The sequence below is a fragment of the Chaetura pelagica genome, unplaced genomic scaffold, assembly GCF_000747805.2.
Source record: "Chaetura pelagica isolate M959 unplaced genomic scaffold, ChaPel_1.0 scaffold227, whole genome shotgun sequence".
NCBI lineage: Eukaryota > Metazoa > Chordata > Aves > Apodiformes > Apodidae > Chaetura > Chaetura pelagica.
In genome coordinates, this window is record NW_009953796.1 from 322,228 (window position 1) to 338,436 (window position 16,209).

Consider the following 16,209-nt stretch of genomic DNA (forward strand, 5'->3'; position numbering starts at 1 on the left):
AGCCCCCCCCACCCCGCCCCAGCCCCCCCCCCAGACCCACCCACGCGCTGGGTGAATGGGAACCAGGCTCCCTGAGTCCCGTGTGTCCATCAGCTCCAAGCCTCGGGTCAGTTCTGGGACCCTCATGACAAGAAGGACATTGAGGTGCTGGAGCGTGTCCAGAGAAGGGCAATGGAGGTGGAGAAGGGTCTGGAGCACAAGTCAGATGAGGAGCAGCTGAGGGAGCTGGGGGTGTCCAGCCTGGAGACAAGGAGGTGAGGGGAGACCTGCTGGCTCTGCAGCTGCTGAGAGGAGGTTGGAGCCAGGGGAGTCAAGTCTCCTCTTCCTAGTAACAAGCAACAGGACAAGAGGAAATGGCCTCAAGTTGTGCCAGGTTTAAATTGGATATTAGGAGAAACTTCTTCCCTAAAAGGGTTGTCGGGCCCTGGCACAGGCTGCCCAGGGTGGTGGTTGAATCACCATCCCTGAAAGCGTTTAAAAGCCCTGTAGATGTGGTGCTGAGGGACGTGGGTTAGTGCTGGACTTGGTACGGTTAGGTTAGCACTTGGGCTTGGTGATCTTAAAGGCCTTTTCTAACCAGAATGATTCTGTGATTGTGATTCTGTGATCAACACACACCGGTTGTGCAGAGCCCAAATAAGCAAATGCAGCCCACACTTGGCCAAATGTACCACTGCACGTCCAACCCACAGTCCTGTCTGCATGCCTGCACTCACTGCAACCCCCCAAACCACCAGACTGCCAACATGTCCTTATCTTGGTGGGGAGACCCTGGCCCAGGCTGCCCAGGGAAGCTGTGGCTGCCTCATCCCTGGCAGTGTTGAAGGGCAGGTTGGATGGGGCTTGGAGCAACCTGGGCTGCTGGGAGGTGTCCCTGCCCATGGCAGGGGCTTGGAACTAGAGGATCTTTAATGTCCCTTCCAACCCAAACCATTCCATGATTCTGTGATCTTTCTGCCAAAAATCCCTGCCACCTCCTGCCCCCATCTGGAAGCACCCTGATATTCCATAAATCAAGCTGCTGAGGATTGCTTTGGTCAGGTGGTGGAGATGCACCTCTTGTTCGCTGTGCCTGGTTCAGCCCAGCTCCAGAGCGGGATTGTTCCCTGGATTCAGGCAAAAGGATCCACCTGGATCAGCTCTCACATGAGCCAGGGCATTGCTGGCACTGGTGGAACCTCTTTGGAGCAGAGGCTTGGAGACTTTCACCGGAGCAGGTCTGGAGATCAGGAGACATTTCAGCTTGTTCCTTTCTGTAACTCCTTGGACACTTTGGAAATACTCCGTGATTTTACCCCCGGGACAGTCAGGGTTGGGGCTGCAGGTTTGCCCCCGAAGTCCAGGGGCTGTGCCTTGGGTTTGGCTTCAGCTGCTGCAGTCATTGTTATGGAGGTGGATGAGATGAGGCAGATGAAGGAAGCCCCAAATCTGCTTTTGCCCTTCCCTGCTGTTTTCCTTCTCCCTTAATCTCTCCCCAGGTGGAACATTTAGAATCCAAAACCAGGCAGGGTCTCGGAGAGAGGACCAGCCCTTCTCTTGGGTCCCCACTGCCTGGCCAGCCCTTGGGGAGCAGCTCCCAGGGGTTCCCAGAACTGGAGGTGTCCCCAGGGCCATGCCAGGCGGCTCCTGCTGCCGCCCCCAGTGTCCACATGCTCCTGGCAGCCTTGTTTCTCAGGAGGGCTCCCCCAAAAACGGACGGGCAGTCGCATCACAGTGTTCATCTTGTGTAATCCTCCGTGCCCACTCACCTAAATGAATCATCCCTTTGATAGGTGAGGGAAATATAATTAGTGTTTTCATTGTTAGCACCGTGTGAGTAGGCAAGTGGGTTTTCTTGGCCCAGGCTGGCAAATTTTCCTGCTTTGCCAGTGGAGGGGAGAGGGAAGCAGTGCTGTGCCAGCTGCTGTCACAGGCCCTCTCACAGCCTGTCCCACCTGGGGAGGAACCGTGGTGGCTCCGTGCCCCACGTTCCCCACCTCTGCAGTGGCACTGGTGGCACCTCCAGCTGCTCCCATAGCAGCTGCACCAGAAGCTGCCAACCAAATGGCTTTGAAGTGGTTGAGGAGGTGAAAAACATGGAAATGTTTTGCAAAAGCAAACTCCTTGCCAGCATCAAGGGTCACTCCAGGGGTGCTGCGGGGGATCCTGGCTGTCTGAGAAGGGGACACAGTCCCCTCTCCTGAGCTGAGAAGTGGTTTTGGATGTGCCACCACTGACCAGTGGGTCTGAGGGCAGCAGCAGCACTGAGTGCTGCCTCGTGCCTCTCCCTGCTGGGGTATTTCACAGGTTCCTCTACATCTGCAGGGAACCAAGGAGCGAGGGCAGATTCCCATATGATCTATTCATAGCACGGATGTTGGAATCACCTTAAAAGTGTTGACTCTCTTCTTATTTTGCTGCCGAGAAGGAATTGTTGATGCACTTCAAGTAGTGGGTGGAAATAAGCAAACACAAACGCGTCCTGATCCCCGGTCCTCCTGGCTCCTGCAGGATCCAGACACAGCCCTAGCTGGTCCTAACAGCCCTCCTAAGAACCTGCTAATTAAAACAAAGAAAGAGCTATGAGCTTTGGTTAGGAAGCATCCTGCTATCTGGATTTGGTACAGAAAATCCTTGCAGTGCAGCAGTGGCTGCAGGAGAGCATTAACTGAAACATCAGGGCACTCGGAACATAGAAAAATGAATCAAAATACTAAATGAAGATTCTGACTAGCATCATTAAAAATAAATGATATGAACTCATGGTAATTACTTATCTCCCTGGAACATGCTGCTTAGTTTCAGGTACAGCTCAGGACAGAAGAAAGATGCCAGAAGGAAGAAGGATTTTGGCCCTGGGGAAAAATACAGGAGATAGAATTTGCCAGACAGGCTTGGACCCCAGCTCCCTCTTCTCCAGTATTTTGTCCAGGGGATGGTGTAGGACCTCAACCTAGGGGCAGTCTGGCCCCCTTACCCACCTCTACCTGACCCATAAGAGAGGGTGACCTCAGTCACAATTTAAATACCCTTTCACTGGGGGTGCTGGGGTGGGTTACCCCAGGGTTTCTCATGGCTTTTCATGCAGATCTCAGGATATCTGCATGTGATTTGATGTCCCATTGGGCTCCTCGTGGTTGGGTGGCATCTGCTCCTGTAGCTGAATTATTTTTTTTTTTCCCTTGAAGCTCCAGCTTGTGGAATCATGTGATTTTGCAAGATTTTCAGCTTCATTTCTGAAGCAAGGTTTCCATCCAGCCTATTGCAGAAAAGTTGTTCTTACAGGCTTGGGAACCAGCAGACGAGAGCTAAAAATGCCTTCTGCTTAAAAATGCCTGGATGTGAAAATGAACCTGTTTAATTTTGAATGCCTTGAGTCAGGTAATGCTGATGTAGATGAATGATCTGTATTAATGTAGACATGATTCAAAGATCCAGAAGCCAGGCAGGATGGGCTTGGTGATGGTCTTATAGGGGGCAGTGCTGAGGTGTAGCATCTGTCAGGTGAGATTTTCCAGGTTTTGCCTTTGGCATTGACTGAAATCCTGACCAAGAAAGGGGTTTGCAATAGTTACAGGAGTGTCTTGATGCTAGTTTGCTCCTGCAAGAAGCTCTTGAACTTGCAGTCAAAGTATTTGTTAACCAAAAGGGGGAGCTTGGAGGAAAAACCTGCCTGAATGGCAAGTGTTTATATTTAGGAGCTTGATACTGGCTTTTCAAAGACAGGTTCTGGCTTTTGAATCAAAAATCTTTAAAAATGGCAATCAGTGCTTGAGTATTCCTTTGGAATAGTCTCTCCTTTCCCAAAATTACTCCCTGAAGAGGTTCTGCTTACCCTCAACATGCAGCAGAGCATCATGAATTTTCATGAATGAGTGAACAGCCAAAGCAAGGTCCTGAGGTTTGCAGACATTGCACCAAGGTGATCACTATAAAGTGGTTTCCTGCTCAGGGCATCACTTTGGGTCTGTGGGGTGTTTCCCTGGAACTGATTGTTAATTTCACAGGAAATAAACAAACCCAGTTCTCACCTCATCCTGTCCCGTGCGATCCCCGCTCCTGGTATCCCCTGTATCCCCAGTCCATGGGGAACTCATCCTCATCCCTGAGCATCTCCCACACCTCCCGAGGGATGCAGCCCACTGAAACAGCACCATTTGTGACAGCCAGAGAATCAGCCCTTATTCCTGGGAGCTCTGCTGAGGAGTGGGGTGAGATCACAGAGTTTGCCATGAGGATTAGAGCGCTGGGGGATTAACGGACTAAGTATTAGCCTGATTTCACTCTGCTTTGTGAGAGGAGCACATTAGCCCTAATAAAGGTGCTGAGTGATATGTTAATGTTTCACATCCCTTGTGCTAAAGTCTCATCCTGGTTTTGGACCCAGTTGGTGGCTGAATCCCTAGGGATTCAGCTGATCGTTCTGCTGATCTCCTGACTGCGAAGTGTCTTTGGGGCAGGAATCACAGCAGTGAGGATGTAAAGGACTCACCATGTTTTGGATGGGGCTCAGAATCATAGAATCATAAAATGGTTTGGGTTGGAAGGGATATTAAAGATCATCTGGTTCCAACCCCCCTGCCATGGGCAGGGACGCCTCCCACCAGCCGAGGCTGCTCCAAGCCCCATCCAGCCTGCCCTTCAACACTGCCAGGGATGGGGCAGCCACAGCTTCCCTGGGCAACCTGGGCCAGGCTCTCACCACCCTCGTAGTGAAGAATTTCTTCCTAATGTCTAACCTCAATCTCCCCTCTTCCAATTTAAAGCCATCACCCCTCATCCTATCACTACCTGCCCTTATAAAAGGACATAGCGTATCCCTCAGATGAGCACTCTTGCCATGTCTGAACCTGCCTTTCCAATTATTTTCCCTATGGAGGAGGTTTGAGCACTCCCTGTTCCATGCTGTTTCAGCCAGAGTTACTCTGCAGTGTTATTTGCTTCCCCAGAGGAGGAGGAGGCAGATCCCCTGGCTGTTTAAATCCATCTCCTCTCTCCAGCCCCCAACTCTGGCTCCTGCAGAGGTGCCCAGCAAGGCTCCAGCCCTGAACCCATCTGCCCCCTCTTCCAAAGCCATCTCCTATGGTACTGTTGCATTAAAAGGCAAAGTAGTTTTTCCACAGGTACCTCTTCCAACCTCGCCATCCCACTCATTCTTTAGATGAAGGGTCTCTGCCATTTAGCTTTTAAAAGTGCAAGCTGACCAGGAGTTGCAAATACTGCTGATTTCCAATGATAATTTGTTGAGACTTAATGCTGCCCAGCACCCAGGCAGGAGCAAAGCAGCAGCTGTGCTCTGGTCTTCTTCTCCTTTATTCTCTCTGCTCTTCTCTCTGCTCCTTTCCCTCTCCTCTTTCTCTGCTCCATGGATGCCCATCATGTATGGATGTATCCAGCCTCGCATTAAGCAATGTGACTAACATCCATCACGTGTTCCTGCCTGCAGATTATATTTGCATACTCAAAAATCCATACTTTATTCCTTCCCCTGTGTAAGCAGTTACCAGAGCATATTTTTGGCAAATTAGCAGCCACAGCAGAAGCATCTGACTGTGTTTTTAGCGTGGCTTGATGGTGGTCAGAGGCACGGCAGGGCTGGGGGGAGGGAATTTGCCACTGGTGCTGGATCCATGCAGCATTGCACACAGGATTCCCACCTCTGGTGGTGGGCAACGAAGGCAGCAAGTTGTAGCCCTCCATATCCCAGTGTGGGATTTGAGTGAGGCTCTGGGGGATGATTGCTGCTCTCTGAGGGGCAGCTGGGGACAGGGCAGGGAATGTGAGTCACCCAGAACAACACTTGGACCTGCTGCCAAGAGGGACAGTGCAGGAAGGATTTGGGATGTCTTGGCAGCAAACATGCACCCACGTGTGTGCTTGGGAGGACCCATAAATGCAGGCAGCATCTTTGGGGGGCACGTTTTTACCAGCAAGGCTCCTTGGACATCATCTGGGGTGGTCAACAAGGATGTCCCCATCATCACACTGTGAGAACTGAGGCTGGAGCAACATCTTCCAGACCTCTCTTTTCTCTGACATGTCTTCTCATTGGGATAGATGTTTCTTAGATGCTAAACATGATTTCTGCTTGAATCCCTCCCTTAGCCTTTGTGGTACTGGATAGCTAGAAAGTGATAGCAGGAAAACTTGCTCCTTCTGTCGTCATTCAAGAGACTGGCCTAATTATTGCCACCAGACATCTTTAATTAATATGCTGCAGAGTTCAGAGAGAAGAGGAGGGGTCAGCATACCAGAGAGGATCCTTCACAAGATAGACTTGCAATTTGCAAGGCCTAATTACTTTGGCTTGGGTTGGAAATGTGGACAGGCACTTTGGACAACTCAAACCTCATTTCACTGAGTGGCAGAAGTGAGCTGGGAGGTTTGGATCACTGCCATGGCCAAAAAGGGCCACCAAAACAGGTGGATCTGGCTGTGCTTCAAGGGTGGGATGGAGGCTCCAGAGAAATCTGCCCTTTGAAGCCTTCTGCTCCCATCCATGGTCTGTGAAGGCCCATGTAGCTGCTCCCGTGTCACTGGTTATTTTAGCTCACCTGGAAATACCCCTGCATCTACCCGTGTTGTTAGGTGACTTGTGGGTTGTTTTTTTTAACTCGGTGATGAGTAAGGAGTATTCTTCTAAGCTTTTGTCGTGTTGTGATAATAATATGTATGTGCCCATGGGCCTCAAAATGCTTTGCAGCATCCTCAATAACTGCTTGTATTTCTCCTTATGAGACACTGGAGCGGAGCGAGGCAGGACAGGTCTGTGCAGACCTCCCCGTGTGATTTACCTCGTGTGCTTGCCAAGGGCTTTGTCCTGCAGGACATGGAACTGGCTGTCTCAGTTTGGGAAAAGCCTGTGAGCAGCCTTCAGTCCGTAAAGCCTGTACTTAATGGTGTTCCTGGACTGGAGCCAGAGGGCTGAGCAGCCTGCAAAACGCCAAATCCTCGGTTACGGGGAGAAGGAGGAAAGAAAATGCAGCCATTCCAGCCCAGAAATCCTGGCTTTCTCCTTCCAGAGCTGTGGAGAAGAAGTACCAGGTTTATAGCCAAGTGCAGGATCCTACCTTGGGTCAAGGGAAGCACCATGTATGTTGCTGGGCTGGGAGCAGCCTATCATCCTGCCTTGGGGCTTCCCTCATGTTGTTTGAAATCCACCTATTGCTCCAACGTGACCTCAGGAAACTCCTGGTGCTGCTTATTTGTCTGAAAGATGGATTTGCCCAGACATCTTTGTTGGTCTTCACCATCTCTCCGTAAGCAGGACTGTGGGTGTCAGGCAGCCCCTCAGCCCAGGGCAGCAAGTGACAAAGCTGGACACTTTCCACCTTCCAGCATTCCTCACCTTTGCCTACTGAGGCCACCTCCATCTTGGCCAGAAGACCATATCCTAGATCTTTCAGGTCCCCTTTCCTTCTCTGTCACTCTCTGACGTGCAAAAGGCAACTGGTAGGAAGACAAATGCCATCAATGAAGTGACTCTTCTTCTTGCCTGAAGTTTCAGCCCAGTGTGCTGCATGTGGGAAGTGCAAGCCATGAGTTGGTTACCTCTTCCCAGCCATGGTGAAAACCTCATCTGTAAGAGTGAACAGCTCCTGCCATGGTCCTGAGTCCCACCACAGCCACTGTACCCTGGGAAGATGAGCTGGAGATGGAGGTTAGTCTCCTCCTTCCCTGCTCTCCAGGAAAATCCCCAAATACTCTTTGGCAAAGCCAAGGAAATGAATGGAAACCTGATGTGCATGGTGCCTCAGATCCTCCTGGAGCACTGTACAAATGGGAGCTAATCACTCTTCCCAATACCTGGCTGAATTGCTGGAGTTGTGCTGCATTATCCCTGTTTCCAGCAGGGAATATGGAAGCGCAGAGGTTGCACCCAGCTGTCTTGCTGCTGGCTTTGCATGGGATCCTGCTAACCTCCCTGTTCCTGCAAGGTGCAAACCAGGGCAAACCCTAATTTCAGGGTTTTGGGGCATTATGGGGACAACAGGAGCAGCCCTGCAGACTCTGCTCTCTTCCCAGAATGACTTTTAGCCTCCTGAGCCAAATGCTGAGAAAGCGCTGAATAACTGCAACAAATCAGATTACTTTTTTGGTTCTTGTCATTTCTGAAAACATCTGATCTTCTGCTGGAGCATCATGAATGATGCTTTGGAGGCCGGTGACTTCCCGCTTTCTGCTTTCAGCCCGGCTGGCTCCTGCCAAGGATGGAGCTCTGCATGGCCCTCAAGGCAATGGAAATTCCTGCAGGAGTTTTAAAAGCCATTTGGAAACAACCCAGCCTTGCTCAAAGGGGAGCAAGCCAAAAAAAAACAAACACCACAACAGCCCAAACCCCAGGCTTAGGAAACACAAAGTGGCCAAAAGCTGCAGTGCCCATTTGCTCTGTGTTTCCATCCCACCCCAACTTGCCCCGTGTTTCCTGCAAGTCCTTTCCCTTTCTCATGCTCCACCTGCTGTTTCCTACAGAGGAATATTCTTGCTGATCCATCTTCCAGGATGATTTCAGTTATTTTCTCCTGGCCTCAGGTTGTGCCCTCTCCTTATCTCTGCTCTTCCCTGCACATGGCCACATCCCCACCCATCTTGGCATCACCTTTATCTTGCCCCAATCCAGCAGGAGCAATCACACCGGGAGTGAGGAAATCTTCCCTGGGGTAAAACCACAGCATTAACAGTGGCAATAAGGAACCTTATTCCCTCAGGCTCTGATTTTGTTGTAGAATTCCCATTCCCAGGACAGGATCAGGTCCTCTTTTCAGCAGGGTTCTGGTGGCTGAGATGGCTTGGCTAGGCTGTCCAGTGCTCTCCTATTATGCACCTGCTCTTGTCCACAACTCTGACCCAGCCCTGGCTGCCCAAGGCACGATGCTGCCCTGACTCTGTGTTGGCTGCTGTATTTCCCCCCATGCAATCACTCCTTTAATCTCATGCAATTAATGCTTCAGGAAGCATCCTGCAAATATTGATAGTAAGGAAAGAGCTACAACATGGAAATGGCTGCTGCTTCAGTTGTTTTGCTGTAGTTGGTCACACGTTACCTCGCTTGGGAGGATTTTCTTTCCGTGTCCAAGATTTCCTTGGCTGCTCTTGGTCCTTTTTTGCCCAGTGCAAAAAGGCCACACAGAAGCAGGGTGGATATTTGTGGCATCTTGGAGGTATCCATAAGAATGACCTGCAGGGCTGGGGGAAGAGGTTGGCACATTTTCCTCCCCAGCAGTTCTTCTCCCTCATGGTTGCTTTGCCTCTTTTCCATGGTGTCCTGGCTTGGGCAGTGCAGTCAGCTGGTGGCCAGGACTAAGTAGAATTGGCTCACTCCCTACTTCCCATCCCAATGGATGGGAACTCATATACAGTTAAAGAGGGCATCTGTTCCTCTGCCCTGACCCTGGGAGGTGCTCAGCTCTCTACAGTTGCACTGAAGTCCTTGAGAACCTCTCTGTTCAGCACCTCAGCAGGTCATTCTGGGGACCTTTTGCATCAGACATGCTCGCCCTGTTAGACCCAGCCCCATCCTATGGCCCCCGTTGCTTCTCAGTACACACTCCCTTTTCAGCTCCCTGCCTCTGGAGCAGCTATAGCCTGTCCAGCCTGGCATGTGAAGTGGAGAGCCATAAAATCCTGTTTCCTCTGCAGGGAGAAAGAGTCTCCAGGCTCCTTGTAAGACGAAGCTTTGTGCATATATCTGCAAATGTTTGGGGGCAGAGGTTAAGCTGCACCGTGTGAGGGGAGGAGGTGACAGTGCTTAGCAATGCAGATCAGGTGGCTCTGAGACCTTCCAGTGGGCCTGGCCAAATCCTGGGTTATTTAGGGGTTTAAAACATAATGAGGTGAGATGAAGGAAGAGGTGCTGTTCGGGTGAGGAAGGACGGATGAACTCAGCACCCTGGAAGGAAGCTCTTTGATCTGCTGGTGGCCATGAAAGTGGCCAGATGACTTGGTGGCCATTGGGAAGGTGACTGTCCCCTCCTAGGCAATCCCCAGGGGCAATCCTGCTGCCTCCAGCAAGGAAGCAACCGGGAGAGCAATGACACCTGGGAAGGCAGATTTGGAGCTTAGGTTTTGCTTTCAGCTACTGCTCCATGATGCTGGGAGGGGAGAAGCAGGACAGGCTGACTGGGATGGCTCCTGGAGCCCTTGCATCCTCTGCCTAGAAAAATGAGGCACAGAGAAGGCATGGGTGCACAGCACTGGGGGCACTAATGTGGGGTGCAGCAGGGACAGCCAGGCTCACTGCTCACACCCAACCACAGAACATGTCTGATGTCTCTCCAAGCTATTTGCCAGCTGTCTTGCTGGTTGTCCTCCATCCTTCTTCCTGCCAACACTGTCACCACCTTCCCTCGCCCTGCCCCACCGGTGCCTGCTGTAATCCCAGTGCTCTGCTTCTCTCCCTGGTGCTAATCCTATAAACCCTCAGTAAATCCTGCCCACCTCACCCTACCTTTCCATGTCCCTTCTCCAAGGCAGTCTTTGTGTGGTTGCCCAGCTTGGGCCTGGCAATGTTTTTTGGGTGCACAAGGCTGTCACCCAGATAACATAGAACTTTGGGGGGTTGCTGGCCTCAGAGCACCAGGAAGGATGCTCAAGCCCTGGGACATTTGTGGGAAGCACTCGTGGTGATTAGATTATTAGATAATTAGGTAAAGCTGATGCACCCCAAGTGCACCCCAAAATATGCCTGGATGCTGGTTTCATGCTCTTGGGAAGCAGTTTCTGTGCTCAGCATGAGCTGCTCCAGCACGTACCCATCTCCAGAGCTACCATGGAGCCCCAGGGACCAGGCAGGGGAAACCCCTGAGGGAATCCTGGGGGTAGGATTGAGATGAGGAGAGAAACGGAGCAAAAGGACATGTAGCTGTAGGGTTGGGGTTGCTCCTCACAGTGAGAGTGAGGCCCATCTGGTGTGGAGGAGCATGGCCAGCACAGCCCATTTAAGAAACCTGGGGCCCTGTGTCTCCTGCCAGGGCTGGGATGTAGCAGGGCAGCCCCGGGCTGGGACCAGCCACAGCATCCCAGTAGCAGCAGTACCAGGTGAGGAACCATCGTGGGGCTCAACAATCTGCCCACGAGAGCTTAGGCAGGCAGTGAATGACTGCATCTTGACCTAGTCCAGGAAAGATTATGGTGACCTAAGAATAAAAACAAACCGTGCGGTTCACCTGGCTGGGATAAAATGCCAAAGTGTGCTGAGCTCCAGGAAGGAAGGGATTAGAAGCCCTGGGCAGATTATGGCCACGTGTTTCTGTGCGCAGGGCAGAGATCGTGCTCCTGTTGTGCTTCCTGGGATCGGTGGGTTTCTTGTGCCTCCATTCCCAGTGCCTTGCCATGGTCCCAGCTGTACTTCATCCCACTGACCACCAGTTAAGCAACTCCAGGGAGTTCCCATGCAAGTGCAGGGGTTCAAACAGGGGTGTCTTTCCAAGGAGAGTAACCAAATGAGTCTCTTCCCATGAGGCCTTTATTTCTATAGAGCTGCTGCCTTCTGCTGCGTGCTGGATGGAAGTGTAGAAATAAATACATGTATTGTAATATCATAGAATCACAGAACAGTTTGGGTTGGAAGGGACCTCGTTCCTAGATCACCTAGTTGCAGTGTCTCTAATACACCATCTGCTTTGCTCACCGTGGGCAGCATGGATGGGACTGGAGTGTGTTCCTGGAGAGCGATTCCTCAACCCCATCTCCTCGTCCCTTCCCTTTCAAATCTGGGGTTGTTCTTGGGTGCTGTTCCTTGAAGCATCACTCCCGCGTGCTGGTGCCTTGGCTGGTTTCACAGAGCACGTGCCTGCAGCCCAACCCAGACTTTACTTCCTCCTCCCACAACATGACATTGTAATCCTTGTTGCAGAGATGGGACTGGGATGTAGAGCTGCACTTTGCCGTTCCCGCTAACGAAGGGCTGGCAGAGGGTGCTGCGAGCGGCCCACAGGATGCCGTGCCATCAAACCCCTCTTTCCTTTTGTCTCCTTTTCCCAGGGACGTACCAGGGCCAGTGGGTCGGAGGGATGCGCCAGGGTTACGGCGTCCGGCAGAGCGTTCCCTACGGCATGGCGGCGGTTATCAGGTCACCCCTGAGGACGTCCATCAACTCCCTGCGCAGCGAGCACACCAACGGCACGGCGCTGCACCCCGACTCCTCGCCGGCCGTGGCCGGCAGCCCCGCCGTCTCCCGGGGTGGCTTCGTCCTCATGGCCCACAGCGATGCCGAGATCCTCAAGAGCAAGAAGAAGGGCATCTTCCGGCGGTCGCTGCTGAGCGGGCTCAAGCTCCGTAAGTCCGAGTCCAAGAGCTCCTTGGCCAGCCAGAGGAGCAAGCAGAGCTCCTTCCGCAGCGAAGCCGGGATGAGCACGGTCAGCTCCACCGCCAGCGACATCAACTCCACCATCAGCCTGGGCGAGGGCGAGGCGGAGCTCTCTGTCATTGAAGATGACATCGATGCCACCACCACCGAGATCTACGTCGGGGAGTGGAAGAACGACAAGCGCTCGGGCTTCGGGGTGAGCCAGCGCTCGGATGGGCTGAAGTACGAGGGGGAGTGGGCCAGCAACAAGCGCCACGGCTACGGCTGCATGACCTTCCCCGCCGGCACCAAGGAGGAGGGCAAGTACAAGCAGACCATCCTGGTCAGTGGCAAGAGGAAGAACCTCATCCCGCTGCGGGCCAGCAAGATCCGCGAGAAGGTGGATCGGGCCGTGGAGGCGGCTGAGCGGGCGGCCACCATCGCCAAGCCGAAAGCGGAGATCGCGGCGTCCAGGTAGGGTGGTGCCCGTCCCGACCTGCCGTCTCGGCTGCGGGCGGGTGGGAGGAGCGAGATGAGACTTGTTTTTGCGGTAGTAGGTGCGTGGGGGGGAGGACGGTGTTTTAGGGAAGCTGCTGGAGGTGGGCAGGTGGCGTGGTGGGCATCTGCTGGCACGGGGAGGTGGGTGCTGTCTTGGTCCCGAAGGAGAAATGGGCAGCACCCAAGCTTCTGGCCTTGCCCAGGCCTCGTGGGTGATGTTCAGAATGGGGTGGATCCAAGCAGAATGGTCCCTCTGCTGACTTGGAGTGAGCTGTGGACGCACGACCTTCCAGAACCAGCTGACAAGGCCGTGCAGGGTCCCTCAGAGCTCTGCTTTCACTGCAGCCTGGGTCAGGGGGTTATACCATGAGGGGACTGCACCTGTAGGTCATGGTGCAGGGCTCTCACTTAAGGGGTAGTGGGTTACCTACCACATTTCTCCTTAGCCTCTTTGATAAGCAGGATGATAGCCCTAGCAGAAGAGCTCCTGAGATGCTATGTGACTGTATCTGGTAGCCAAGAGGAACCATCCCAGGGCTGGCTTGTGCCAGGAGGATTCCCAGCTATTTCTGTTCCTGAAAGAGGTTTGGGGAGGAAAAGCAGTCAGGTCGCTGGCTGCAGCTGATGGCTGGGGAGAGTTTGCCCTGCCTGAGGCTCTACTAGAAAGCAGATTCTAGATTCTGGTGCCCAAATAACCCCTAGAAGCCCCAGGAAGCCCCTGCTTCTCAGGCAGATGTAGCCATCATGCAACTGCTTGGTGATTGACAGCAGGACCCTGATCCAGCTGAACACCAGCAGGACCTGGGGGGGTGGGAAAATGGGTCGTGTCTAATTTAGTTTGAAACAGGGTCCAGCTCCCAGCTCCAAGCTGGGCCCACTCAGATGCCTTGGAGCTGACTCCCAAAATGTGCCTGGAGCTTGGTGACATGCAGCAAACTCCCTGGCAAGAGGTGAGCTGAGGAGGAAAGGCTCTTCTGCTACATTCAGGGCTCTCTGCACCACTTTTTAGGGTTGGTTTAATGGAGCATGGTCATTCCTTTCTGTGTTAGAAGTGCGTGCTACTTATGGCAGCCAGGGTGGGGAAAAAGGGCTGGAGTTGCAGGGAAAACCCTTGTCAGTCGCCTGTGCTGGATCAGTTGTTGGGTCTGGATCATTTGTGTGCAGAGTCGGGCTTGAAATCTTTATCACTGTGTCTGCCAATGACTGATCTGCAACGTGAGTGAGACTCCCAGGTTTTGGGAGCATATTTGAGCTCGATGATGTTTTCAAGCTGATGTTGTATCAAATTGTTGACAAAGCTTTGGGGAAAAAAAAATAAAAATCAAAATGCCACTATGTTGCCAGGTGGGAAACAGACTGCAGAGCAGTGGAAAGACCAGATCTTTCCCTGTGATCTGGGCATGTGAATGCCTCCATAGCAAGGCTTGGATCCTGGATATGTGAAGGTGAGGTGGGATGCCAGGTCCGAGAATCTGAGCATCCTCCTTCCCCGGGCAGTCATGGTCCTGGAAAGCCACAAAAGTGGGAGTTGGAAGAGATATCATCCCCTGTGCTGGAAATGCTTAGTGAGCTTTTGGCATCTAATGTTCCACCTTACAATTATGAAAGAGAAGGAGAAAAAAAAATCAAATTGTGTACGAATGCCAGGGCATGAATACTTTCCTCCCCTGTGCTGGCCAGAGTTATGTGGTCCTGAGCTCTGCTGGAGCACAGCAGCAGTGCTGGGAGGAAGGATGCAGCCCCTGACCACGCATGTGCATGGAGGAAGAGACAAGCTGTAGGATTTGGGGACCACTCAGGGAACCCCTTTAAGCACCAGTAAAAATGCAAAGAAACAAACGGTTGGGAGTGCAGGGCTTGGAGATGCTGCAGCAGAGACTGAGCCTGCAAATGCTCGGGGAGCAACTTGACATCTCCATCCTGCAGCCTGGCTCCCTCCACCCTTTGTGCTCGGTCTGAACTAGTCTGGTCTTGGCTAGACAGATGGGGAGGAGGACAAGGGAACCCAGAGCTTTGCTGTCCTCCTGGCACAGCCATCGCCAGCGGGGCGGGGGGGCTGCTGGGGTGTTGAAAGGCTGTTATTGATCTGCTGCACAGCCCGTCGCTGTCTGCGGGAGCTGGGGACAGACAGACTCCAACGAGACACACACTGTGCATTAGTGCTGGGTTACCAACTGCAGATGACCTCCCTCCCCAGGGTTTTTGCTGCCTCTGTTGATGGTTTGTGTTGAGACCCCAAAATCTTATCAATGGAGAAGCAAATTATCCAGCTCTGGCTGGGTGGGATTTAGGTGTTGCTGGGGACTCCAGGCAGGTGGGATAGGGCAGGCACACAGGCTCAGCTCCAAAATCTTGGAAGGTGTCTTGGGTTTGCAACTCAGCTGCACACAGGAGAGGCCCAAGGAGCTCAAAATGCGAGCAGGGAGAGCTGCTTTGCCTGAAACTCACCATCCTTCAGCTCGAGCTCTTCCCCTTTGTGAGGGTTTTTGCCTGGACAGTCTCTCCTCAGCATGCAGAACCAGAAGAGAGCCAGGCTTTACAAACCTACAACAAGCTAGAAAGGCTTTCATATAATTAGTCTGATTAGTTAAAAAGCTTCTAAATGAATAAACACTTCCCTGCCCTGCCCACACCAAACTGCATTGTCCAAAAGGAAAGGATCACCCCAAATGGGCAGCAGGTGCATTGGTGGAGGAATCCTGGTGCTCATTTCAGTGGCCTTGGGGCTCGGGGGTGCAACATCCACCATCCAACACCAACATGACCTCTGGCTTCCAGCACCTGGGGATCTGATACCAGCACTGGTGTGTGGCTGTGGATGTGTGTGTATTCTCTTCTGTCTAGTAATATGGCTGAGTTCACTCTGCAGCCTTTCCCATGGTGGGGGAAAATATGTGCCCACCCACGTATTTCATTAAATTTGTAAGAATCCAGTGTTTTTGAAAACTCTGCCACTCTGTCAGATTTTGTTGGAATTGGCCAACACGTTCAAAAGTTATTAGTGTGGGAGTGATGGCATCTAGATATATAAACAGCACAATCACATAAGTAAGCCCCATTTCCTGAGGAAAGTAGGCTAAAAACATAGTGTACGGTAGACAAGTAAATTGGATTCTTACAGTTGTTTTAGTCTGAACAAAGTACAGTGGTATCTGTGACACAGAAAAATAAGCTCATTTAAGGAACAGTTCTTAGGTTCAGTAGGTGTTTCTCCTAAATTTTCTTTGATGCAATTAAAGTGAAATAACTTTCTTTCCTCTTATATCCCTCCCTAAAGTAGTTTGTGTTAGTCTGAACAAAGTACAGTGGTATCTGTGACACAGAAAAATAAGCTCATTTAAGGAACAGTTCTTAGGTTCAGTAGGTGTTTCTCCTAAATTTTCTTTGATGCAATTAAAGTGAAATAACTTTCTTTCCTCTTATATCCCTCCCTAAAGTAGTTTGTG

At 52.0% G+C, this 16,209-nt stretch overlaps 1 protein-coding gene across 1 annotated transcript in view; it reads left to right on the forward strand.

Annotated features, from left to right (window-relative positions):
* JPH3 (junctophilin 3) overlaps nt 1–16,209 on the forward strand; it is a 53,341-nt gene that overhangs the window by 3,131 nt on the left and 34,001 nt on the right. The window contains exon 2 of the mRNA XM_010001092.1: nt 11,962–12,739. Coding sequence (XP_009999394.1) covers nt 11,962–12,739 — 778 coding nt within the window. The remainder of the gene's footprint in view (nt 1–11,961; nt 12,740–16,209) is intronic.